At 45.6% G+C, this 22,326-nt stretch overlaps 1 protein-coding gene across 2 annotated transcripts; it reads left to right on the forward strand.

Moving 5' to 3' along the window:
* The first annotated feature begins 6,793 nt into the window (after positions 1–6,793).
* plppr2b (phospholipid phosphatase related 2b) lies at positions 6,794–17,033 on the forward strand. 2 transcript variants are annotated; one of them, XM_067259609.1, is made up of 6 exons: positions 6,794–6,997; positions 15,068–15,188; positions 15,436–15,686; positions 15,860–16,036; positions 16,374–16,510; positions 16,931–17,033. In XM_067259609.1, exons 1-6 carry the CDS (start codon positions 6,794–6,796, stop codon positions 17,031–17,033), a joined length of 993 nt encoding a protein of 330 aa, XP_067115710.1. The 2 variants fall into 2 exon arrangements, with proteins under 2 accessions (XP_067115710.1, XP_067115711.1); XM_067259610.1 differs by having other exon boundaries at positions 16,374–16,501; positions 16,922–17,033.
* The last annotated feature ends 5,293 nt before the right edge of the window (positions 17,034–22,326 follow it).

Here is a 22,326-nt window from a genome sequence, read left to right on the forward strand (position 1 = left end):
TTTTTGATAAATTTAATGCCATGACTTAGGTCTGATTTATACCAAATGAGTATACCTCCTGAGTCCCTTCCCTGTCTAACTCTTGGTAATTTAGTGGATGGGATTATTAGTTCTTTATAACCTAGGGGGCAACCAGTAGGTTCATCGCCTCTACTCCAAGTTTCCTGTAGGATAATTATGTCTATGTTTTTTACTTCTTTACTAAAATCTGGGTTTCTGCTCTTAAGGCCAAAAGTAGAGGACCTCAGTCCTTGTATATTCCAGCATGATATAGTAAAAGCTTTGTAATTCATAAAGTATTTCTAATATTTTGTTGTTATTATGCTATAAGATGCTGGCAGAGCATGCTGAGCATCTGTTGAATGTTTCTCATCTCGCAGGATGATGGGGCTTGGTGTGTTGCTCTACTCACAGCTTGAGCGTAGCTATGGCGGCCAGGATTGGGCTCTTGTCGTTCTGTGGATGGGTTGTGGAGGGTGCACTGGGGAGGATCAGGTAGGTTCAGAGGGGGAGGATATTGGGGCTGACCAGGGTTGGATTGGGTAGAATGGATCGGGAGGTGGGGACTCTGTGACGGTAGGTATTCTGGTCCTGATGGAGTCTGTCTGTCTGTCTGGTGGTGCTGTAGTCTTGTGGGGGGGTTTCTGGCCGTAGGTCCTCTGTGTGCAGCTCCTCTTGTTGTAGCTCCAGGAAGACTTCTCCTTATTCTGGTTGGGCTGTGTGGCCTTATGCTTCTCCTATGGGAGTTGTTGGGGTTTCGATTGAGCGCTACATCTTCGAGTGTCTTGGCGAAGGTAGGGATTACTGATTTGTAAAGGTGTACTTGGTCATACAGACAGTCAAGATCAAGTGTGGGGTGGTGGGCCAGTTGGACGTTAGGCTTGAGTACACAGTCTCTGGATATGCTGGCATTAATCCTCTGGATGGTGGCAGGGTGGAAGTCTTTTCTTGGTAGCAGCGTAGAGATCCCTACTCTTGAGTTAGGGAAAGTGTGTGTGGCTTTCTCTATCACATCTTTAAGTGCAGTGGCCACTTTTTCTTGCAGTACTCTTAAGTCGTTAGTACCCGTATGAATAATTATGTGACTGGGGGATCCTATCTTTTCTTCATTCAGCAGGTGAAGGGCACCCTGGATGTTTGGACACCAGAGTTTTGTAACTTTGTGTTTCGGGAAGAGCTTTTTTTCTTCTATGTACTTCCCATTCGAGTCGATTAGGAGCACTATTTCTGGAATGTGTGTGTCCTCTGTAGGTGGTGTGGCCTCGGTATGGTTGTTGTGTTCTATGCAAGGGGCGGAGTTCAGTTGGTCCAGATTGATTTGTCCCATATTGTCGAGGTTATTGTCAAGGTCAGAGGTGGGTTGGTTTGTTCTTGGCTCTTTTTCATGCCTCAGCTCTCTTATCTCTTCTCTCATTGCCGTCAGCTGGGCCTGATACCTCAACCTTTCTTCCTGTAGTTCTTTCATTTCTATCCTTAGTGCAGACACTTCTCTCTTGAGGTCGTCCCTTCTTTCCTCTGCTTCTTGATGATTGCTTACAGGCACTTTTCTCAGTTTTTCAGTGTTTTTTGTCTGTGATGTTTGTAGTGAGTTGATGAGTTCTCTCATTTCATCAAGATCAATTTCTAATCCTGTGAATCTCTCTCTCATGTCCATTAAAGAGGCGCAGAGTTTAGACATCCTCTCGTCACTGGCGTCGACTTCCACAGGAGTCTGTGTGGTCTCTATAAGGCCTTCAGGAGGGGGGGCATCGTCTGCACAGTCTACCCCAGCCAGGATGAGGGGGATGTTCTCAGTCTTCTCCTGTTGTGCCTTCTCTTTAATATTTAAAAAGTCTTGTTGGAATTGTTTGATGTCTTTTCCTTGCACTATTATTGTTCCAGTTTTGTACAGGTTAATGTGGGCTATGTCTTTCTCTGGTTCTTCCTCATCTCTTATTCTTAGTTTCCAGCCATTGCAAATCCCTTCTTTTTTAGTTGAGGGGTAGTGCGCTTTAATAGCACTGTGCCAGGCGAGGGGCTGGTCACTGTAGAAGATTAGGTTGCTGACATCTCCACTTTTGTAGGAGTCGGCATATATTGTCTCTGGGTTGTTTTTTAGAAGCTTTTGTTTGTATTGTTTTCGGCCATTCTCATTAGTAATATCCTTTGGATATACTATGGATATTGCCTCCACACCAGGGGGGAGGGAATCCATATTCTAGTACATTTAAGATGATATTCAATTGTCTGTATTTCACTTTTTTCAGTTAGCTATTCTAACTAGCTGTTTTGATAGCTCTGATTTGTTTGACAACAACTCACTGCGTTGTCATGGAGACGAAGGTGAACTGTTAGCTTGCTAGCTTGCTGTGGAGTTCTTCAAATTACTGTATTTTTCTACTGTCCTTTTGCTTATAAAGATGTCCAACTTGTCCAACTTGTTCAGTATTTGTTCCTATACTGTTCTCCACCTTTTTTTCTTGTATAACTAGGTATAAAGATATCTCTTCTGTATGGAAACTGGACAGCTGACAGTTAACAGCTGTTGACTCTTTGGAACCTTGGAACCTCTCTCTCCCCCTCAGCCTTCCATCTCTCTCTCTCCCTCAGCCTTCCATCTCTCTCAATCTCCCTCAGTCTTCCATCTCTCTCTCCCTCAGCCTTCCATCTCTCTCTCTCCCTCAGCCTTCCATCTCTCTCTCTCCCTTAGTCTTCCATCTCTCTCTCCCTCAGTCTTCCATCTCTCTCTCTCCCTCAGCCTCCCATCTCTCTCTCTCCCTCAGCCTTCCATCTCTCTCTCTCCCTTAGTCTTCCATCTCTCTCTCTCTCCCTCAGTCTTCCATCTCTCTCTCTCCCCCTCAGTCTTCCATCTCTCTCTCCCCCTCAGCCTTCCATCTCTCTCTCTCCCTCAGTCTTCCATCTCTCTCTCTCTCCCTCAGCCTTCCATCTCTCTCTCTCCCCCTCAGCCTTCCATCTCTCTCTCTCCCCCTCAGCCTTCCATCTCTCTCTCTCCCCCTCAGCCTTCCATCTCTCTCTCCCTCCCTCAGCCTTCCATCTCTCTCTCTCTCCCTCAGCCTTCCAACTCTCTCTCTCCCTCAGTCTTCCATCTCTCTCTCCCCCTCTCCTATCTTGTTCTCCCTTTGCCTCGTATATGCTCACATTCTCCTTGTTTTCTTTGTTCAGTCCTTCCCTAGTTTTCTCTCCCAGCGGCGAGCTCCATGCAGCTCCCATGGTGTCTCATGCACTCATTAAATGTTACACCATCCCTCCCTCGCGTTGTTTGTTTTGCAGTTCTCTCCCACACCTCTCGTTCTGTTCTCCCTTTCCATCCCGCTTCGATTGGGCCATCCATCTTCCACCCTGCTGCAATGCAGTCCCAGAGCACCAGGTGGCAGACTAGACATATTGATCTGGTATGATGTTCATTCCATCTCTCTCTCTCTCTCTCTCTCTCTCTCTCTCTCTCTCTCTCTCTCTCTCTCTCTCTCTTTGTATCTCTCTCTGTCTTTGTCACAAACAGATACACACACACACTCAAGTTCACACACAAACATGTACATAGAATCGCACACTCACTGACAGACAATTAGTGAGAATGTAAGCTTGCTGATGTTAACTCTGAGGGAGTGTGTGCCTTAGCACACAACTGTGCATTGTGTGTGTAGTGACTGTTTTGGAAGTAGTGTGTCTTGTACATGTGTATCCTTGTGTGTGTGTGTGTGTGTGTGTGTGTGTGTGTGTCTGTGTGCGTGTGTGTGAGCAGTAGCCTGGGGAGGTCCAGCAGTGGCAGTGTTCTGAGATCAGACCGTAGCTTTTAATCATATGTTGGGACTGTGAACCGGAGGTTTGGGCAGAGATGGGCTGGCCCTTGAAAATATTCACCTAAAAAGTGACAAAGTGAGCCGGCTGTTAACAAAGAAATCAGATCACACACACACACATAAACAGGCATATCCACACACACACACACACACATACACAAAGATGAGAAGTGAAACTGAGCTACAGGCCCTCTGCTATGCATGCAAAAACTCCCTTGAGTTTAGTCTCCAATTTGTGCCTCAGCTGTGTGCAACGCTCAGGGACAGCTCATCACAAGGTTGCTGTCGTCCTGACGCCCGTGTCCCGGTCACACGCACACACTCCCAACCTACTTCTCACACTTGACTTTATGGGTGACTTCTATGCCATCTGGTGTTTCACAGTGGCTCAGGACTAACGCTAAAATGCAACCTCACTGTTGTGTTCCCAGGGTATACTGGTATCAATGTTGAAGCTCAACAAAAACAGCTTATATGACACAAATTCTTTAGTCCTTGGGTTCTTCAGTCTCTCTGGACCACATGTCATTGTGTAAACCTTTTACCTATTTGTATTTCCTGTGAAGAAAAGAAAAACAAAAAAATGACCTGAATGTGTCAGGAAAAACGGAGAAGTTCACTCGGACAGTCAAAGAGAGGTCTTTACCCTCCATTTGTCAGGGAAGTGGAGGCATTGCTGTTTTGTTGAAAATAAGACAATCATCAGCCAGCCAAAATGGCTGCCATTACAGTGTGTTATGCTAATGTGAGTCGGCATATTGTGCCACAGTTAGCTGGGGGTCAACTCGGATGAGCATAATTAGCTTGAGATAGAGATTTCTTAAAGTAAAAACCGCCAAGTTAATTATGCCCTTCAGACCGGTGCCAAAGATATATATTATGAAGATTGCCATCAGCGTGTGTTTATGAGTTTGAAGCTTATTTAAAATAGGTTACAGTACATAGCTAGTTAGATCTGGTTTGAGGAGCAAAATCTAAGGAAACATTTCAGGCAATGTTGGAAACACGTATGTTTTAAAAAAGTTACACAGACTCATCGGAGTTGGCATTTAACAAGGACCGAGAGAGGAATTTTGTTCTATCATGAATTGCAGCATATTTGGTTGAGGTTAATACACTTTTCGGTTTACACCTATTCCTTTAAACCTAATGGGAATAGTTTGGGTTGTTTGGCCAGTATTAAACCCCCGACAGTCTCATTGGTCATTTCTGAATATTAGAGTGTATTGGCGATGGATGGTTGCTCGTTATTTTCACCTTATAGAAGCTCCTTTTAACTCATCTTGATATCCTGTATGGAGAGGAATGCTTTTGCCCAGTTTGGTTTCATATTGGAAATGACAGACTGCATCTCTCCTGGGGGCTATTCTTCTGTAACGTTCCACATACTGTTTTTATTTGTCTGAACTTTGACTGCTTTTCTAAACTACACTTCCTCCCCCATCCCTCCATCACTCCCCCATCACTCCATCACTCCCTCAGGCTGTCTACAAATGAGGAGGAGAGAGATGGATGGATGGATGGATGAAGGAGAAGTATGGAGAACATAACATTCATGTCAGAATTACTTACAGAAAAGGAGGGTTGTACGGGGGGAGACGCACACACACACACACATACACTACACACACACACGCACTACACACACAGACATTACACACACACGCACGTATTGAGGGAATGAGACCAACAAGGCAACAGTATACAGGAGTTGTTTGATGTACTGGATCTATAAATAAACTGGGCTGTGTGTGGAAGTGCGTTTGTGTCCCGGATGACTTTGTTCCTGACACGATGGATTGAGCCCCAAGCACTGTGAGGTTGAAGCAGAAGTACCCCCCCCCCCCCCCCCCCCCCCCAGTCTCTTCCAACTCTCTGGGGGCTCAGTCCACAGACTTCAGCCTCCTAGATACATAGTTATCTAGGGATGGATGTAACTCAGTAATAAAGCATTTGACTGTGGATTGTGAAGTTCCACAATCATATCCCCCCTCTGTTAATGCTTTCGATAGTTAAGATACTGTGTGAATCCAACACCCAATACTACGACACTCTCGTTGCTTTTCTCCATTATATACAAACGTACACACTCGTTCCTGAAGAAGAAATACGTGCTGATTCCCAAAGTAATACACAACCAAACACATACATGTCAGCACACAAGCTGGGTTTATGCATCGTGAGGTACTCTGTCTACATGGCCTCTATTCGTGTGTGTTGTGATACACGACACTGTGCCCCTTATAAACACTTGGACGCGTTGTGTGATTGACAGGGCACACGTACACACTTTACAAGTTCACCCTTCCAACCTCCTTCCCTCCTTCTCTCTCAAATGTGTACTGGTGCTCGCCTAGGTGCAAGCTCTCCCCATCTGTCTTCCTCTCTCCCCCCCTCCCTCCCTCTCTCGCTCTCTCTTTCTCTCTGTCTCTCTTGTTTCTTTCGCTCGCTTCATTTCTCCTCTTTCCTGTGTACAGTAGAGCAGCATCTTTGATCGCTTTTCGTTTGTTTCTTTACCGCTCCTCCTCCGGCAGCACTGCTGGAGGAATCTCTCTCTCTTGTCTCTCTCTCTCTCTCTCTTGTCTCTCTCTCTCGTCTCTCTCTCTCTCTCTCTCTCTCTCTCTCTCTCTCTCTCTCTCTCTCTCTCTCTCTCTCTCTCTCTCTCCGTCTCTCTCTCTCCGTCTCTCTCTCTCCGTCTCTCTCTCTGTCTCTCTCTGTCTCTCTCTGTCTCTCTCTCTCTCTCTCTGTCTCTCTGTGTCTCTCTCTCTCTCTCTCTGTCTCTCTCTCCCTCACTATCTTTCTCCATGCACACTTGACTCATTTCACACACTCTGGAAGCCTCTGTTACTGTGCTCAAAAGGGATCTCTTTCTCTTTTCCCCTCCCTCGTTTTTGCCTCATTTTTTTTCAACACCCTTCTCTAAACCACACACACACACACATAATATCAGACTCCAGCGGATTTTCTTTATCATCCTAAAATCTGCAACGACCATGTTCTATTTCCAGCTGGTGATCCTGGCAGGAACGGTTCTGCTGGCGTACTACTTTGAGTACACGGACACGTTCCCCGTTCACATCCAGGGGTTCTTCTGCTACGACAGGACGTTCTCCAAGCCGTACCCAGGACCAGAGGATGACAGCAAGGCACCCCCAGTGCTGGTCTACTCACTGGTCACTGCTATACCGACCGTTACGGTAAGAACTTCACTTATTATACCTCTAGAGCACACACACACACACACAGAGATAAACACACATTAGGCAGATAAACACACAGAGACAGCGTCGGCGATGACTCAAACACACACATACACAAAGGCATACATAAAGACACTCTCAAGCCTACATGTACACACGCACCTGAGAGTGTACTCACACGAGCACATGTTGACAAACAGAGCCCGCGCACACACATTCACGTACTGTCAGCCGGGAATACTGGACACACACACATACAAATCTCCAGCTTTACTCACGTGGTAGTTGTGGATTGAGATCTGTGCGAGAGGGATGTGTGGGTGTGTGTCCACGTGTTTGCATATGACATTTTCGACGTGCGCTGAAGCTTTTTTTGGGGGGGGGGGGGCAGTTCTGTGTGTTTTGTTATCTTTTAGCCAATGCGTCAGCCCACTTCAACTTTGCAACGAGCCGGAGAAGACAATAGACGTCTCTACCGTATACGCACATCATTTATGGTTCATTTCATTTAGTGCTCATGTGCCTGTGTATGAGTACTATTATTAGTTGGCATATTATCCCAAATATCGACACCAGATGAACAGCATACACTCCCAGTTCATAACAGTGTTCCCAGAACGTGAAACCTCTCTTCTCTGTTTTCCTAGTCTAGATCAATGTGTTTTTGTGTGTTTCTGGATGACAGAAAGTAACGTCCCCCTTTTTCTTGCTGTACACTACCAGTCACGTCAGGTTGCAGCAGGCCTATCCAGTGCCCCCGGTATGTTGTAAAGCTAATTCTGAGGTTAGCGGTCCAGCTAGCTGGGAGCCTAGTGTCAGAGAAGTGCTGGACTGTGATAATAACTCAGTTAGACTCCAGCACAGGGTCAGGTCTGTGGGCCACTGCTGACTGGAGCCATAAGTTGACAGTGAAAACAACAAGTCCAAGTTGCAACGACCGGCACAGTGTGTGTGTGTGTGTGTGTATGTGTGTGTGTGTACATTACAAACATCCTTCATTTCCCACTTCACCCAAGTGTGTGTGTGTGTCTCTCTTTCTCTCTTCGTCAGACAGACCCCGCCCCCCCACACCCACACATACATACACACACACACTCCTCCTCTATCTCTGTGTGGGTGGACACTCTGCCTTACAGCAGTGTGTGGTTGTGTGAAGGAGGCTCTAGCTCTCAGCAGTGTTCAGTGTGTGTGCCTGTACTGTAGCTTGAGTGCATGTAACTGTGTGTGTGTGTGTGTTTGTGTGTGTGTGCGTGCGTGTGTATACGAATGTGTTTTTGTGGTAGAGCATCGGTGAGGAGTCACTCTGAGAACAGGGCTCCAGAGGACTGCCTGTACAGTATAACCACCGCTAGCTAACGGTATCCTTCTAAAGCCTTCTGCAACCCACAGGACCCTCCAAACCTCCTGCATCCTCTGTGCTAATTGCTCATCTACGTAGCAGCACGGCAGTTGAAAGAGCAGTCGCAAGCACTACTTAAACCATTTCCGATAGCATGGTGGCAAATTACAAGTGTGTGTGTGTGTAAATGCAGGGTGTGTGCAGGGGCAGCCTGTGTTTGTATGTGTGTGTGTTTCTGCATGCTAATGACTAGCCACCCTTGAGCCTACACAATGAGGAATTAAGTTGAGAGCAATCACCGCTTTAACATTTGAACGCCGATTGCATATGCTCAGTGTCTTTAGTGTGTTAGCCTATAGGCTAATCAGGAATGAACATAAGATGAATGGAGGCATGTGGCCCAGGTGTGTGGCAAAATTAGCCGACAGGCTACAAACAGGCTAATGTATACAGGCCAAATTAAGCATTTAATTGGCTAGCAGTTAGCCAGACAAACTGCTGTAAAAAGCAGGTGTTTCAGCATTGAGATAAATAAAAAATGAACTGTGAGTTTAAAGAATATGTTTATTTTAGCACCTTTGTATCTGGGTCACACACAACCACACACTCGCACACATGCACCTAACACTGAATGCCCTGCAGAACTGTCCTCTTCTACTTAAACTAAACCTATGAAGCCAAATTGGGAGGGGGAGTAGGAGAGAAGAGGTATGAGAGAAAGAAAAAGATATAGAGAGCGAGCCAAAGACCTAAAGCCAGTGTGACAGACAAACAGACAGCCATGCCTTAATTCATTATTGTAAATTTTCTCTGAACCGCTATTTCAACAACTCTGACGTAAACACGCATGAAGCACATGGAATGGCATTGAGGCAGGGGGAGGAATAAGGAGAGGCAGAGAGAGAAAGAAAAGGAAAGAGAAAGAGTGAGAGAGAAACAGATAGAGAGAGACGGCGGATTTCTCCATTTTGTTTGTTCTGTCAGTCAGGCCTTCGGAAGAGCCATCCTCCTCACAACTGATGAATTCTGGATGCGATTGTGACAGGGTGAGCTGTCCATAGAAGAAGAAGAGGAGGAGGGTTGCTGTGATACGCGGACATTCGTCCCCCTTCCCTCAATCCCTCTCAATGGAACCAGTATCTGGTCCCCTCCCTTCTCCCCCAGATACATGTCACTGATAAAGAGCTGACAGGTGAAATAAACCCTAAGAGAGACTGAGATGTTGGCAGCTGGGCAATGTGCACACACACACGCCTTCCCTTTCTCTCATTTTTTTGTTTTGTGTTTTTTCTGAGGCTCTGTCTTCCGATGGACTTGTACTCTGAAACATGCATGATGTAGACCTTTTGGAGGCTTGAGAGTGGGAAACAGAGACAGAGTTTGGAAAGGGAATAAAGCGGGACAGAGAAAGAAAGATGAGAGAGAATGAGAGAGAGAGAGAGAGAGAGAGAGAGAGAGAGAGAGAGAGAGAGAGAGAGAGAGAGAGAGAGAGAGAGAGAGAGAGAGAGAATCAACATGGCTTTAGTCATGTAAGTGTCAGTCATACAGAAAAGAGTTGGAGGAAGTACATTTCATTTTTAACATTGCCAGATATGCCCCCACCTACTTCTCCACCCTCTGTGTCTGCCTACGTGACAAATCCAAACTGGGTTTCTTCAGATAACCCAATAATCCCAACAAGCTCCCAGATTAAGGATTTAAGATCGTTTTTTTTACATGCCTACCTTGTTATGAAAAAAAAGAAGGACTTGTTCTCTCTTAAACCACGAGAGAAAAGAGAGAGGGAGCAAAGATAAACGGCTAAACGGTTAGGGAATCGGGCTAGTAATCTGAAGGTTGCCAGTTCGATTCCCGGCCGTGCAAAATGACGTTGTGTCCTTGGGCAAGGCACTTCACCCTACTTGCCTCGGGGGAATGTCCCTGTACTTACTGTAAGTCGCTCTGGATAAGAGCATCTGCTAAATGACTAAATGTAAATGTAAACATGACAAGGGAAGAGGAGGACAGGTTGGGATTTCCCTGTCAGAATAAATGTAACAGCAGGTAAGCAGAGAAGAAGGGCTGAGGAAGAGGTAGTACAGAGAGCAGGCAAAGAGATTAAAGAGAGAGAGAGAGAGAGAGAGAGAGAGAGAGAGAGAGAGAGAGAGGGAGAATCGTATGACGTATCACAGTACACCACACACCGTGCTTAACACCATAGTGAGTCCTAAACAGGATTTGGTGAGAGTGAAAAGTGAAAAGTGAAAAAGTGAAAAAGGGAAGAAAAAAAAGAGAGAAGGAAGGAGAGAGGGAAATAGATGTGGAGAAATGGAGCTGAGGAGAGATGCTTAGGTAACCCAGATTCTTCACAAAGGCTCGGGAAGACAGCCTGAGCAGGAGAGGACGAGATAATAAAGGAGGGACGAGAGAGGGGGAGAGAGAGAGAGAGGGGGGGGGGAATGGAGAGAGAGAGGGAGGGGGGATGGAGAGAGAGGGAGAGAGAGAGAGAGAGAGAGAGAGAGAGAGAGAGAGAGAGAGAGAGGGAGGGGGGATGGAGAGAGAGAGAGAGAGAGAGAGTGGGTAGAGAAGCTAAATTGTCATGGTTACTGGAACTGGTGCATGTGTGTATGTGTGTGTGTGTGTGTATGTGTGTGTGTGTGTGTGTGACTGGAACGCAGGGTTAGGAATGTCAACAAACGCCATGTGATGTTTATCTAAGCATTATAAAGCACTTATGACAAGCTTAGTGAATTGTAACATTTGATGAGGCACATGCATGCACAACCAGACAGACAGACAGACCCCCCCTCCCTCAACCCTAGCTCCCTCCCCAACACACACACACACTCCACTTTGTCCTTCATACATTACAAATCAAAACTAAATATGAATTATTAAGCACGCACGTAGTTCTATTTTTGGTGTCTCCACAGCAAATGAATATTCTGAATAACTGAATCCATTCAGGAAGTACAGCTGCACTTTTGAAGAAGGATGTTAAAAATATTTACTGCCGGATGTTTGTCCCAGTTTGTTTTTAGAATTATATTATCTAAAATGACGTAATCGCAGGAACTACAAACAAACCATTGTGATTGGACAGAAGAAGACTCAATTTCCTGATGACTCAATTAAGAATGACCTTCTAATCGTACTTTAAAGCAGTAATTTGAGACACTTTAAAGGATGAATCTTTATTGTTGTGTTACGGCATTTTCCGTCATTTGCATAAAAAAAGGTTGGTGTTAGTGAGTGTGTGTTCCTACAATTGAATGTAATGCTTGGTTGAGCCTCCAGTTTAACAGTCATCCAGTCATCCTTGATTGTCATGCTACACAGGAGTGCCCTTTCTAAAAGCCATCATTACACACACATTTGCTTTCCCATTGTTCTGTTCACGCTGCTATTGTTCTTAGTTTTATTATCTTATGTTTGATTTTTCTCATTTCATTCATGTCCTCTATCTATCGTTGTATTTGTCCTTGTAGTCAGTGTGTCTATTGCTATATTTGACACACACAATCAGAAAGGCACCCCCCAGACACACACACACTTCTGCAAGCCCACACATGCACACACACGTGCACACACACACACACACACATTCAATTTGAGCCAAGTCACACCAATTTGTGATGCATGTTTTTTTTGTTTCATGCTCTCTCTTCAAAATCTATTCCATTAAATGGAGCACCCAAACATGAAAACACGTTCCATCTGACAGTATTTCTCTCTTGGCCTCTTCCCTCATTCAGTCACTATGCTTGAAATGTACACAGACAATACAGTACAGTGGGCTATTACCTGTGAATAGTTGGTAAAGGTTGCGTTCAAAGAAACGAAATTGTTTCATTAAACACTTTAACTGGTTTGGTTTGACAGAGCTGTCAGCAGTCATGCCAGCCAAACGCACGGACCCTAAATGAGGACCCACACACAAGCACACACAATTTCAGCTCATGCATGCATACGCACACATACACACGCACATACACACACACACACACACACACCTTGAGCACACACACTCATCAAAGGGATGCTGAAGCAAGTGATCTCCTCTCAGGGAGAAGAAGACAGCCATTGTCAGTCATCGTTGTCACCCTCTTTATCTCTCCGCCTTTCACTCTCTCCCTCTCCTTTCACTCTCTCCCTCTCCTTTCACTCTCTCCCTCTCCTTTTTTCCTCTTTTCGCTCGGCTCTTTGAATTCCCCCGAACTTTGCTCTGTCTATGCAATCATCTTTCTCTCTCTTTTTATCTTCACTCTACTCTCTCTTGCTATCTCTCACATTTTCTCCCACATTTTCTCCCACATTCTCTCTCTCTCTCTCTCTCTCTCTCTCTCTCTCTCTCTCTCTCTCTCTCTCTCTCTCTCTCTCTCTCTCTCTCTCTCTCTCTCTCTCCCTCTTTGACAGCCAGCAGGAACAGGTCAGGCACATCTATTAGATGAATCATTTGATCTCCTCCAAGTATTCCTGTGTTTTATCTTTCGCTATCAAACGCTGTCAGTGCCGATCGGGAGCCACACAGCGAGTCTAAGGCACAACTTTTAAGTTTGTCTTCCTGTGGTGCCTCTGTGTTTAAAAGGTTTCTCTTCACTTCTGTGGCTGATGGTCACTAGGTCAGCTGCGATAAATGTCGTCGGTGGAAGTGGAGGTTAACAACCCGAAAAGGGAGTTTATTAGTTACGGGGGTTCTATTATGGAAATGTGCAAAGAAACCCTCTCATGAAAGAATCATAGTGAAAGAGGTGTGTGTATCTGAAAATGTGCATGCGTCCATTTCAATAATGTAGAAGCTTGCATAAATTGTGTTGAGGGTTTCAGCTGAATAATGAATCCTTGTCGTAGCCCTCTTTAAAGTACCGTCGAACATGCATGGTTCCTTGTCCGTCTTGTTAAAAGCTACTCACACATCACTAACACCCCAACGATGTGAATGCTCAGTCACTTGGCAAATGTTGAACCACAGCCATTTTCACTGTACACCACTAATGGTACGTTTGGGCCTCCATTTTGAGTCCATCAGCGTTGCCAGGTTTGACTTCATTTACTCGTGTAAACCAACGAGGCCTGACAGCATGCTACAATCCGTACACAGTGTTGGTTCAGGTGTGTTTGTTTCGATCTCCCTGTAAGAGGTGGGCTTGATTGAACAGGATGTCTTCTCATTCAACGCCCTGGCAAACTCAAAGCAAAATCTCATACAGTGTACCCTTGAGTTGCCTTGATTTGAGGGTTGATGATCCCTGTTGGAGTGTCGAGTGGGATGGGATGAGAAACGCTGTCAGACAGATTCAGTCATGCTCCTGTCAGCGACAAGACGAGAACCGAATGAGCTAGAGACAACACGTTAAAACCGACTGCTTTCCACAGTCCACGCACTACAGCGTACGTTCATCAGTTGACACTGACAGCTCACATCCTCCGGATGAAATAGAAGAGAAGGGCATCGTTTTTTATGAATCTCCTCTTGGAATTTCCAATATAGTAGTGCATGTAGTGAAAGGGCTGCAAGAACGTTCTTCGAGATTATAGAACTATGTTGTATAAGACAAAGCTGCGTGCACAGCACATTGCACAGAATTGAATTGCATCATCAAGGCAAACTATATTTAATATTTTGTGTTCTCTGTGAGTAATTACCCGCCTGCTGTGCCTTTGTAACTGTTGAATCATCCATGTTGCCAGTCAGGAACCTCAGACACGACCTTGGCGTCTTGCCCAGATTGGCTGCAAATCTACAATGGTTTACGGGTCATGACCTCCATAAAGTCCATGTAGGCCCAATGTTGACCCCCTTGCCTTGCTTTTTTATACACGCCTTCTGTCGTTTCTGGGCTGTAGCTATGACTAACTCTCTCTCCCAGGCCTGGGCTGTCTCCTCTCCTCTGGTTCTCTGCCTGCCTCGTAGGCATGGCTTGGGTATTAGCATTCAGAGCTAACACACAGAAAATCACGACTCTGGCTCTCAAGCCGATCGCAAAGTATGCGTTTTGCCTTTGACGTCCCTAGGTGGTCAAATGATAGCATCCAGTACTAACAGGCAGGCCTATTTTCCAATCCACAAATCACGCAAGAAACACCCGAAATGTTTTGTAGAGCCTGAAAAAATACAGCACCCATTCTTAAGTATTCTCTTCCCATGTACATGTTTCCCCCTAACGTGTATGCCTAGCTGTTTTGGTGCACTACAGTGTTCCCAGATGCTAGCAAAATGTTAGCATATCAGCGACAAATAGTATCCTGCCACCGTCAGCATCCTCCTACTGTACGCTCCCAGACATGCATATTGCATGATTCTGTAACCTACATCTTGTGTGCGTCTGTCAGGGAGCTCCTGTGATCATCAAGGTTGAGTTGCTAAGCTGCGCAGGTCAGTATCGAAGGCCGGTATAGGCTGTACTGATGACCTGGACCGTCACTGTGCGGACAGTGATTAAGGGTGGGCGAAACGACTGGAGTTTCAGGAAATGATTGCAGTGGTTGGTGGGAGCAGTTTGACCTTTCCTACAGCCAGTTTGCCCCCCTGATTTGATTGACAGCCGTGTATGAATGCAGAATTGCACCAGATTGTGATTCATGTATCAGAGAATCGTCGAGAATAATATGCTGGAATTATGCCACTTAAATGTCTTCCAAGGGGACTGCTACATGAATGAAACTGAATACAATTTGGTAACCCATGACTGGTTTCTATCCTTGGGCTCTGTGCCTCCACCCTCTGTCTCTCCTCGCCTGGTGTACAGATCCTGATAGGTGAGGTGACCATATTCTTTGTGAAGTCCGAGGGGGCTCAGGAGAAGACCATTGTGACGGCAGACTGCTGCTACTTTAACCCCCTCCTCCGCAGAATAGTCCGCTTCCTAGGTAAGGGTGCACCTTTTCTACCCTCTTACTCTTTCCTCCTTTTTTATGCCGTGTGTGTGTTTTGATTTCCTTTCTTACCCCTCGTTCTTTTTTTTCCTATTCTGTTTTCAGCAGATCTGTACTTTTCCTGGTGTTTTCAATGTCATTCCTCTTATACTTCTTTCTCCCCCTCCTCTCCTATCTCCTCTCCTATCTCCTTTCCTTTTCCTCTCCTCATCTTCTCTTTTGTTCTCTTCGCCTCTCTCAGGTGTCTACTCCTTTGGCCTCTTCACCACCACCATTTTTGCAAACGCCGGCCAGGTGGTGACAGGAAACCAGACGCCTCACTTCCTGTCCGCCTGCCGGCCCAACTACACGGCGCTGGGGTGTCAGTCCACCATGCAGTACATCACGGAGCGTCGCGCCTGCACAGGAAACCCCTACCTGATTGTGTCCGCCCGCAAATCCTTCCCCTCAAAAGACGCTGCTCTTAGCCTCTACTCAGCTGTCTACACTGTGGTAGGAACTAACTTACAAAGGGGGAAGGGATTGAATGTGACACAGTGTAATTAGGGAGTGATTGCAGATGGGTTTGGGGGTTTGTTGTGTGTGTGTTTTCTGCTCTTATTTATATTTGTGAGCATTCTTGTGCATTCATGTTTGTATGTACTGTACGTGCATGTGTGTTCCAGATGTACGTGACGCTGGTGTTCCGAACTAAGGGGACACGTTTGACCAAGCCGACCTTGTGTCTGACCCTGCTGTCGCTGGCCGTGCTGGTGGGCGTGGTCAGAGTGACGGAGCACAGAAATCACTGGGCCGACGTCCTGGCTGGATACCTGACCGGAGGAGCCATCGCCGCCTTCCTGGTGAGGGGAGATGGGGCAATTGTAGTCCTTGGGTATTGTAGTTCTCTGGTCCTATATTTACGGCGTGCTTGTGGTATGATGAAATCAGACAGTCAAGGTCAAAGTGATGGGTAAATAACTTTCAGTTTAGCAGACGCTTTTATCCAAAGCGAATTACACATTTTGCATATAGTAAGTGCAGCAGATAATCATGGACTAGAAAGTCATAGAAGGCAAATGAATATAAAACACTGAATGCTGCTGTGTGGTGTTTTTTTCCTTATTTCTTCCAACACAATCTGTCTTTTTTTCATTATGTTCTCTCTCTCTCTCTCCCCTCTCTCTCTCTCGCCCTCAGGTGACATGTGTGATCAACAACTTCCAGCAGACCCAGATGGCACTGCCCCCCTTGCCCCCCCAGCCACCTGTGCCCCCCCTGGGTATGCCCCTGGTCACCTTGCCCCGCGTGGAGGGTCCACTCGAAAAGTTAAGTGGCACCCAGGTAAGGGGTGGGGAGAGGTTGTGTGAGATTGACGGGAACAGCTGCTTTTTCTAGAACTTTGTTTTCTCTGGTCTTGGTTGTGTGTGTGAGAGAGAAAGAGAGAGAACGAGAGCTCTATCGTTTTTCCTGATTTACTATTCTTTCTTTTCTCGCTCTGCTTGGTCCAATTCTCTTTTCGTCTCTCTCAGAGTTTCCAATCTTTTCTCTCACTCACTCCCCCTCCGTCTTGCTCTCTACTTCTTCGACTTTCCCCCTCTTTCTTTCTTCAATCTAAAATAGCCCCTTATTATTCCTGTTATTCTGAGACTTCTCCTATTTCTTTTTCGTTCTTCTTCTTTATTAACTCTTCCCTGTCCGTCTTCATTTCCTCCTCACTAACTCTTCCATCCCTCCCTTGTCTCCCTCAGGTTCCCGGACTACCGTACTCTGAGATCACATGACCATCAGCCATACCAGTGCCCCGCCCCTCCCGATGTGCTCCTCCCCTCGCGGCGCTGCATCACCAGCGCAGTCTAGACCTGCCCTCCGAGCGCCCCGCCCCCTGCCCCGCCCACCCCGAGGGACGGCCCCCTCTCCGACGAGCATTCTCCACCCAGGTGTAGCTCCCCCAGCGGTCGACCCCGAGCAGCAGTGTCGCCACGGAGACACCCGGAGACACTCAGTTCCTGTTTGAGAGCCAATCGGAGACGGAGCCCCGCCCCCCAACTGCTTCTGTCCTGTTCTCTGTTTTGTCATTTTTATTCACAACAACACAGCAAATGACTCACTAAGGCAAAGACTCTGAGAGCTGTGTAAGCAATACTTTTCCTTGCCTTTTTTGTCTTTGTCTACTCTCACTTTCTTTTCTTATTGAGATGAGTCAACAGTGATTTAAAGACAATGATCAAATGAGACACTTGGTCAACGATGATTAATTGCTTGGAGGACCTGTTTGTGTAACTCAGGAAAAAAAACGAAGACAAAATAATACAAACACAGACTACCTGAGTGGAAGCACCTTTGTAAATGTTGGATGCGTATTAGCGTGCGTTGTGTATTACTGTGCTGTAGAGATTTTTTATTTTGTTGTTTTCTTTGTATTGGTGCGAAAGAGGACAATTCCCCACCTTCACATTATTGCTGTCATGGGCCGCTCCCATTACTTTCTAAGGAACCCTTTGTTTTGTGATTATTGGGGAAAGGACACCAATTCCCTGACTCTGAGGTGAGACTGAAATTACACAAGGTCAAAAGTCAAGTGATCTTTTGAAGTTTTCACCATGGTATAATTTGGTGAAACATACAGTATATTCGACCTTCTGTGATCTTTTTGAGATCATTTTGAGAACATCTTTTGGTCAAGTTTATGATTTTTTTTTAATGTAGGCCTAAATGTGTGGCTCTTTATATCCGGACATTTGTGTTTTGGTGATGTTTGTCAGTGTGGCCAACCATACTTGTTCTTTCACTTGTTATGGCAGTTGTGCTGGTGTTCTGTTTGCACTAAAGTCTCCCTCCTCCCCACACTTCTCCTCCCTGTGCCCCTACCCTGCCTTCTCCTCCTCCCCCTCTTTCCCATTGGCTGATATTAAACTGTGCTCCTCTTTTCTGTGCTGTGCTTTCTCTCCACTCCTTCCTTTAGGTTCATCCTTCCACCATCCTCCCATCTCTCCCTTCATCGCCTTCCTTTCATCCTCTCATTCATCCTCCCATTCACTCCCTAGTCAGCCAACACTGGGTGTGATGATTTTTCTGCTGTACAGTAAACACAATAGGTATTATTTTGTGTTCAATACGTTCCTCGAAGTTAAGGGGAGTCAAACGACCTGACATGGGCCATGTAAGAACAGGAAGTAGCAAACATTTCACACCAGCAGGAATGTAGCGGTCAGAGGATACAGGGTGTTCTTTAAAAGACTGACAACACTAACACAGCCAGACTGTGTTAGTCAGTTCAATGATTTATCTTCACTCTGGCTCATGGTAACATTACAGGGCTTGGTGATGGGTACAGAAGTTGCTGAAATGAGAAGAAATTCTTTCAATATTTGGATTCAGATTGGTAAATGTGTGAGGTGTGTGTGTGTGGTTGTAAAGTGTGTGTGTGCATGGGTTTTAAATTCATTGGTCCTCAACTCATGACATAATAACTTAAGAGCCCCCATAAAGGAGTCCAGACAGTTACTGTCAGTAGGTGCTCAACACAGCATCACAACATGTTTTGAAACAGAAAAGAGACTAGACCGTTATTGTCCATTTGATAAACGTTTTTATGTAACGTGTCCTCTGTTTTGTATAGCTTTGTCAGATAAGAGAAATAAATTGTCTTTGCCATACAAGCTTTTAACATTCTCTTTTTGACTTTTTGGAATGGGAATCTCTTCAAGTCTTTAATGAGGAAAATGATCAATCCAGAATGTTCCAATAAGAGGCAAAACACGAAGGGGAATGACAACAGTTCCCAAACGTAAATCCCAACAGTCCAATTCCAAAAGGCAACTAAAAAAGGTCCAAGGCAAAATACAGAAAAGAAAGTCTCAAAACAAAGTACTTCCTAATTGGCTCTGAAAGAACAACCAACCAAGGCTGGTCCTGGCACTTGAAACACTAAAGCAAAGAACTGAAGAACATGGTGACTGAAGTTCACATGCAGGGAGCAGGAAACAAGGCACTGCTGAAAACAATATGACATCATAACAGATGAAGAAACTAACAATCAGGGACCTCTACATTTACATTTAGCAGACACTCTTATCCAGAGCGACTTACAGTAAGTACAGGGACATTCCCCTAAGGCAAGTAGGGTGAAGTGCCTTGCCCAAGGACACAACATCGTTTTGCAGAGCCAGGGATCGAACCAGCAACCGTCTGATTACTAGCCCGATTCCTTAACCGCTCAGCCACCTGACTCTAGTGGCAAAAACAAATCCATGACCCTGACAATTAAGGCTGTCCAAGGTAAATGTATTTTATGGTTGGAGTTGCCATCTATTCTTACAAATTACTTGCACTAAAGGTTAGACTTCAGAAATCCTATTTATTTCTTCTATTTCAAAAAACACATTTGTTTGTGTGAAGGATCTGACTGCAGCGGAAGTTGTACATGATGCATCTGCGACTGAGGGTTAGGTAGATGTCTCTGGTGTATCGTGTTACACATCAAACCCTGAGTCGGATGTAACACACACAGGAGACGATGCTGAGAACTATTTCATCAGAAATGAACTGTGCTACGAAAGGAGAGAGGGAGTTGGGGTGAGGTCTGCCCACATGTGAGGGAGTTGGGGTGAGGTCTGCTCACATGTGAGGGAGTTGGGGTGAGGTCTGCCCACATGTGAGGGAGTTGGGGTGAGGTCTGCTCACATGTGAGGGAGTTGGGGTGAGGTCTGCTCACATGTGAGGGAGTTGGGGTGAGGTCTGCTCACATGTGAGGGAGTTGGGGTGAGGTCTTCCCACATGTGAGGGAGTTGGGGTGAGGTCTGTCCACATGTGAGGGAGTTGGGGTGAGGTCTGCTCACATGTGAGGGAGTTGGGGTGAGGTCTGCTCACATGTGAGGGAGTTGGGGTGAGGTCTGCTCACATGTGAGGGAGTTGGGGTGAGGTCTGCCCACATGTGAGGGAGTTGGGGTGAGGTCTGCTCACATGTGAGGGAGTTGGGCTGAGGTCTGCCCACATGTGAGGGAGTTGGGGTGAGGTCTGCCCACATGTGAGGGAGTTGGGGTGAGGTCTGCCCACATGTGAGGGAGTTTGTGTTTACTGAAGCCAGTTGGTCGAAGTTTGTACAAGGTGCTCAAGGTTCAAGTGGACATCGGTCTCCCTGACGGACAACAGCTAGTTCCTGGTCCCTTCCCTTATCCACCTGCCTGTGATGCTGCGCAGGGAAAGGTACATTAACCAGGTAAATCCAAAGATGCCAAAATCAACCTAGAAGATAAATCCAGAACATTCCAATAAGAGGTAAAACTAAAGGAAATGTCAAGAGTTCCCAAAAGTACCTCCCAACAGTACAGGTCCAAAACAAAATACAGAAAACCCCAACACAAGGTCTCAAGACAAACTTCCTAATTGCCAGAACCAACCAAGGCTGGTTCTGGCATTTGAAACACTAAAGCAAAGAGCTGAAGAACATGGTGACTTAAGTTCACATGCAGGGAGCAGGAAACAAGTCACAGCTGAAAACAATATGACATCATAACAGATGAAGAAACGAACAATCTCCTTGCCACCTCTAGTGGCCAAAACAAGTCCATGACCCTTACCTAATGATCAAGAGAGGGGAAGAAAGAGAGATGTACAGTGATGAAATGCACACAGAGGGAAAGGTTATATATATATATAAAATATATATTTCCACCCCACTTCTGGAGGTTTGTCTCTCATTGACCAAGTTTACGAGAGTCCTCCCGCCTTTTTAAGAACCTGGGAGATTCTCCCAGTTGCAGACAGGACATCCAGAGTTACAATCACATCCATAAGCGATTTTACCGCGGGTGCATGGGGTGCATTTGCACCCCCTACTGTTGGGATGAAAACATTTACATTTTCAAAGTAATGTAAAAAAAACGATGTTTTTTGTGCCAGACACCTCTGTGTTTTCCACTTACATGAGTAGGTGCGAACTATCTGATCCATTGTGTCCACTCCTGCTTTTCTTATGTTACAGTACTGGATCACAACATTGTTGTCATCCGCTGCTTTGTCATCATGCATGGTGCTCAGAAGGACAACAGCCTTTCCCTTCTTCCGCACATACCTCACCATGGTCATATTGCCATTGAATCCAAATTGAATGGCAACATGACCATGGAAAAATTCTCAACTATGCATCTCCTTTGATTTGGATGCCTTTGTGACTCCTATGTTCAGCTTGTTCTGGCGAAGAGTCCCCACAAGGGACAAGTTTTGTCTCAAGAAGCTTCTCAGTCAGAGGGACACTGGTGAAGAGGTGTAGACCACCCAGTCTACCACGTATGGGACCCTCACATCGCACATCGCACATCCAGAAGATTTTAATTCCACATTTTGCAGGCTTGCTGGGCATGTATGGCACACACCGCTCATCTCTGCTGACAAAGTTACCGGGAATGAACCGTCTTCTGCAATTAGCCAGGAAACAGTCATACACATACCTGAATGCTGCTATGTGACCTGTTTCTTGTCACGAAGCCCTTGTTCTCTTGTCTCAAAAGTATTACGCTTGTAAAATCATAATGGCCGGGTTTCCCAGATTCGTTAAGAAGCTGTTAACGCTAAGAGCTTAGGAGCGCTCTTAGAACGTTCCTAAGAAGCTCTTAGCGTTAAGAGCTTCTTAACGAATCTGGGAAACCCGGACAATATCTCTTTAGCCTCTTGGTGGCTTTATACATTGGATTTTGCAATTGGATCCAAAAACGCTCGCGCAAGGCCAAATCCTCTTCACCTCCCCTGCAAGGAAGGTCAAACTGAAAGAGGCCAAGAATTCCTGTTTGTCGATGCTTCTCCAATCTTTCCCTTTTGCTGCTGCAGCTCTTCGTCTCTAAGTAAACACTTAATAAATAATTAGAATATTAAATAATGAAATAAATTGATTTCAAAAGATTTAGCAAAGAAACACTCAGCCATACATTAAATATCATAGGAAATTAATGTGGGTTATTTTAGACCCATGATGAGCATTAGAAAGGGTTAGCATTGCTTGGGTATCAAAGGGTTAAGAACCTCGGAGATTCTGCTGAGCTGAGTTGCAGACATGACATCCAGAGTTACAATCATTACTGGTACAAGCAATCCAACACCAGAGAACTGGAGTATCTGGGGAAAATGCCAGAAACTTTAGACAACAGTGCAGTGT

Source organism: Osmerus mordax, chromosome 21 (assembly GCF_038355195.1).
Source record: "Osmerus mordax isolate fOsmMor3 chromosome 21, fOsmMor3.pri, whole genome shotgun sequence".
Lineage (NCBI taxonomy): Eukaryota > Metazoa > Chordata > Actinopteri > Osmeriformes > Osmeridae > Osmerus > Osmerus mordax.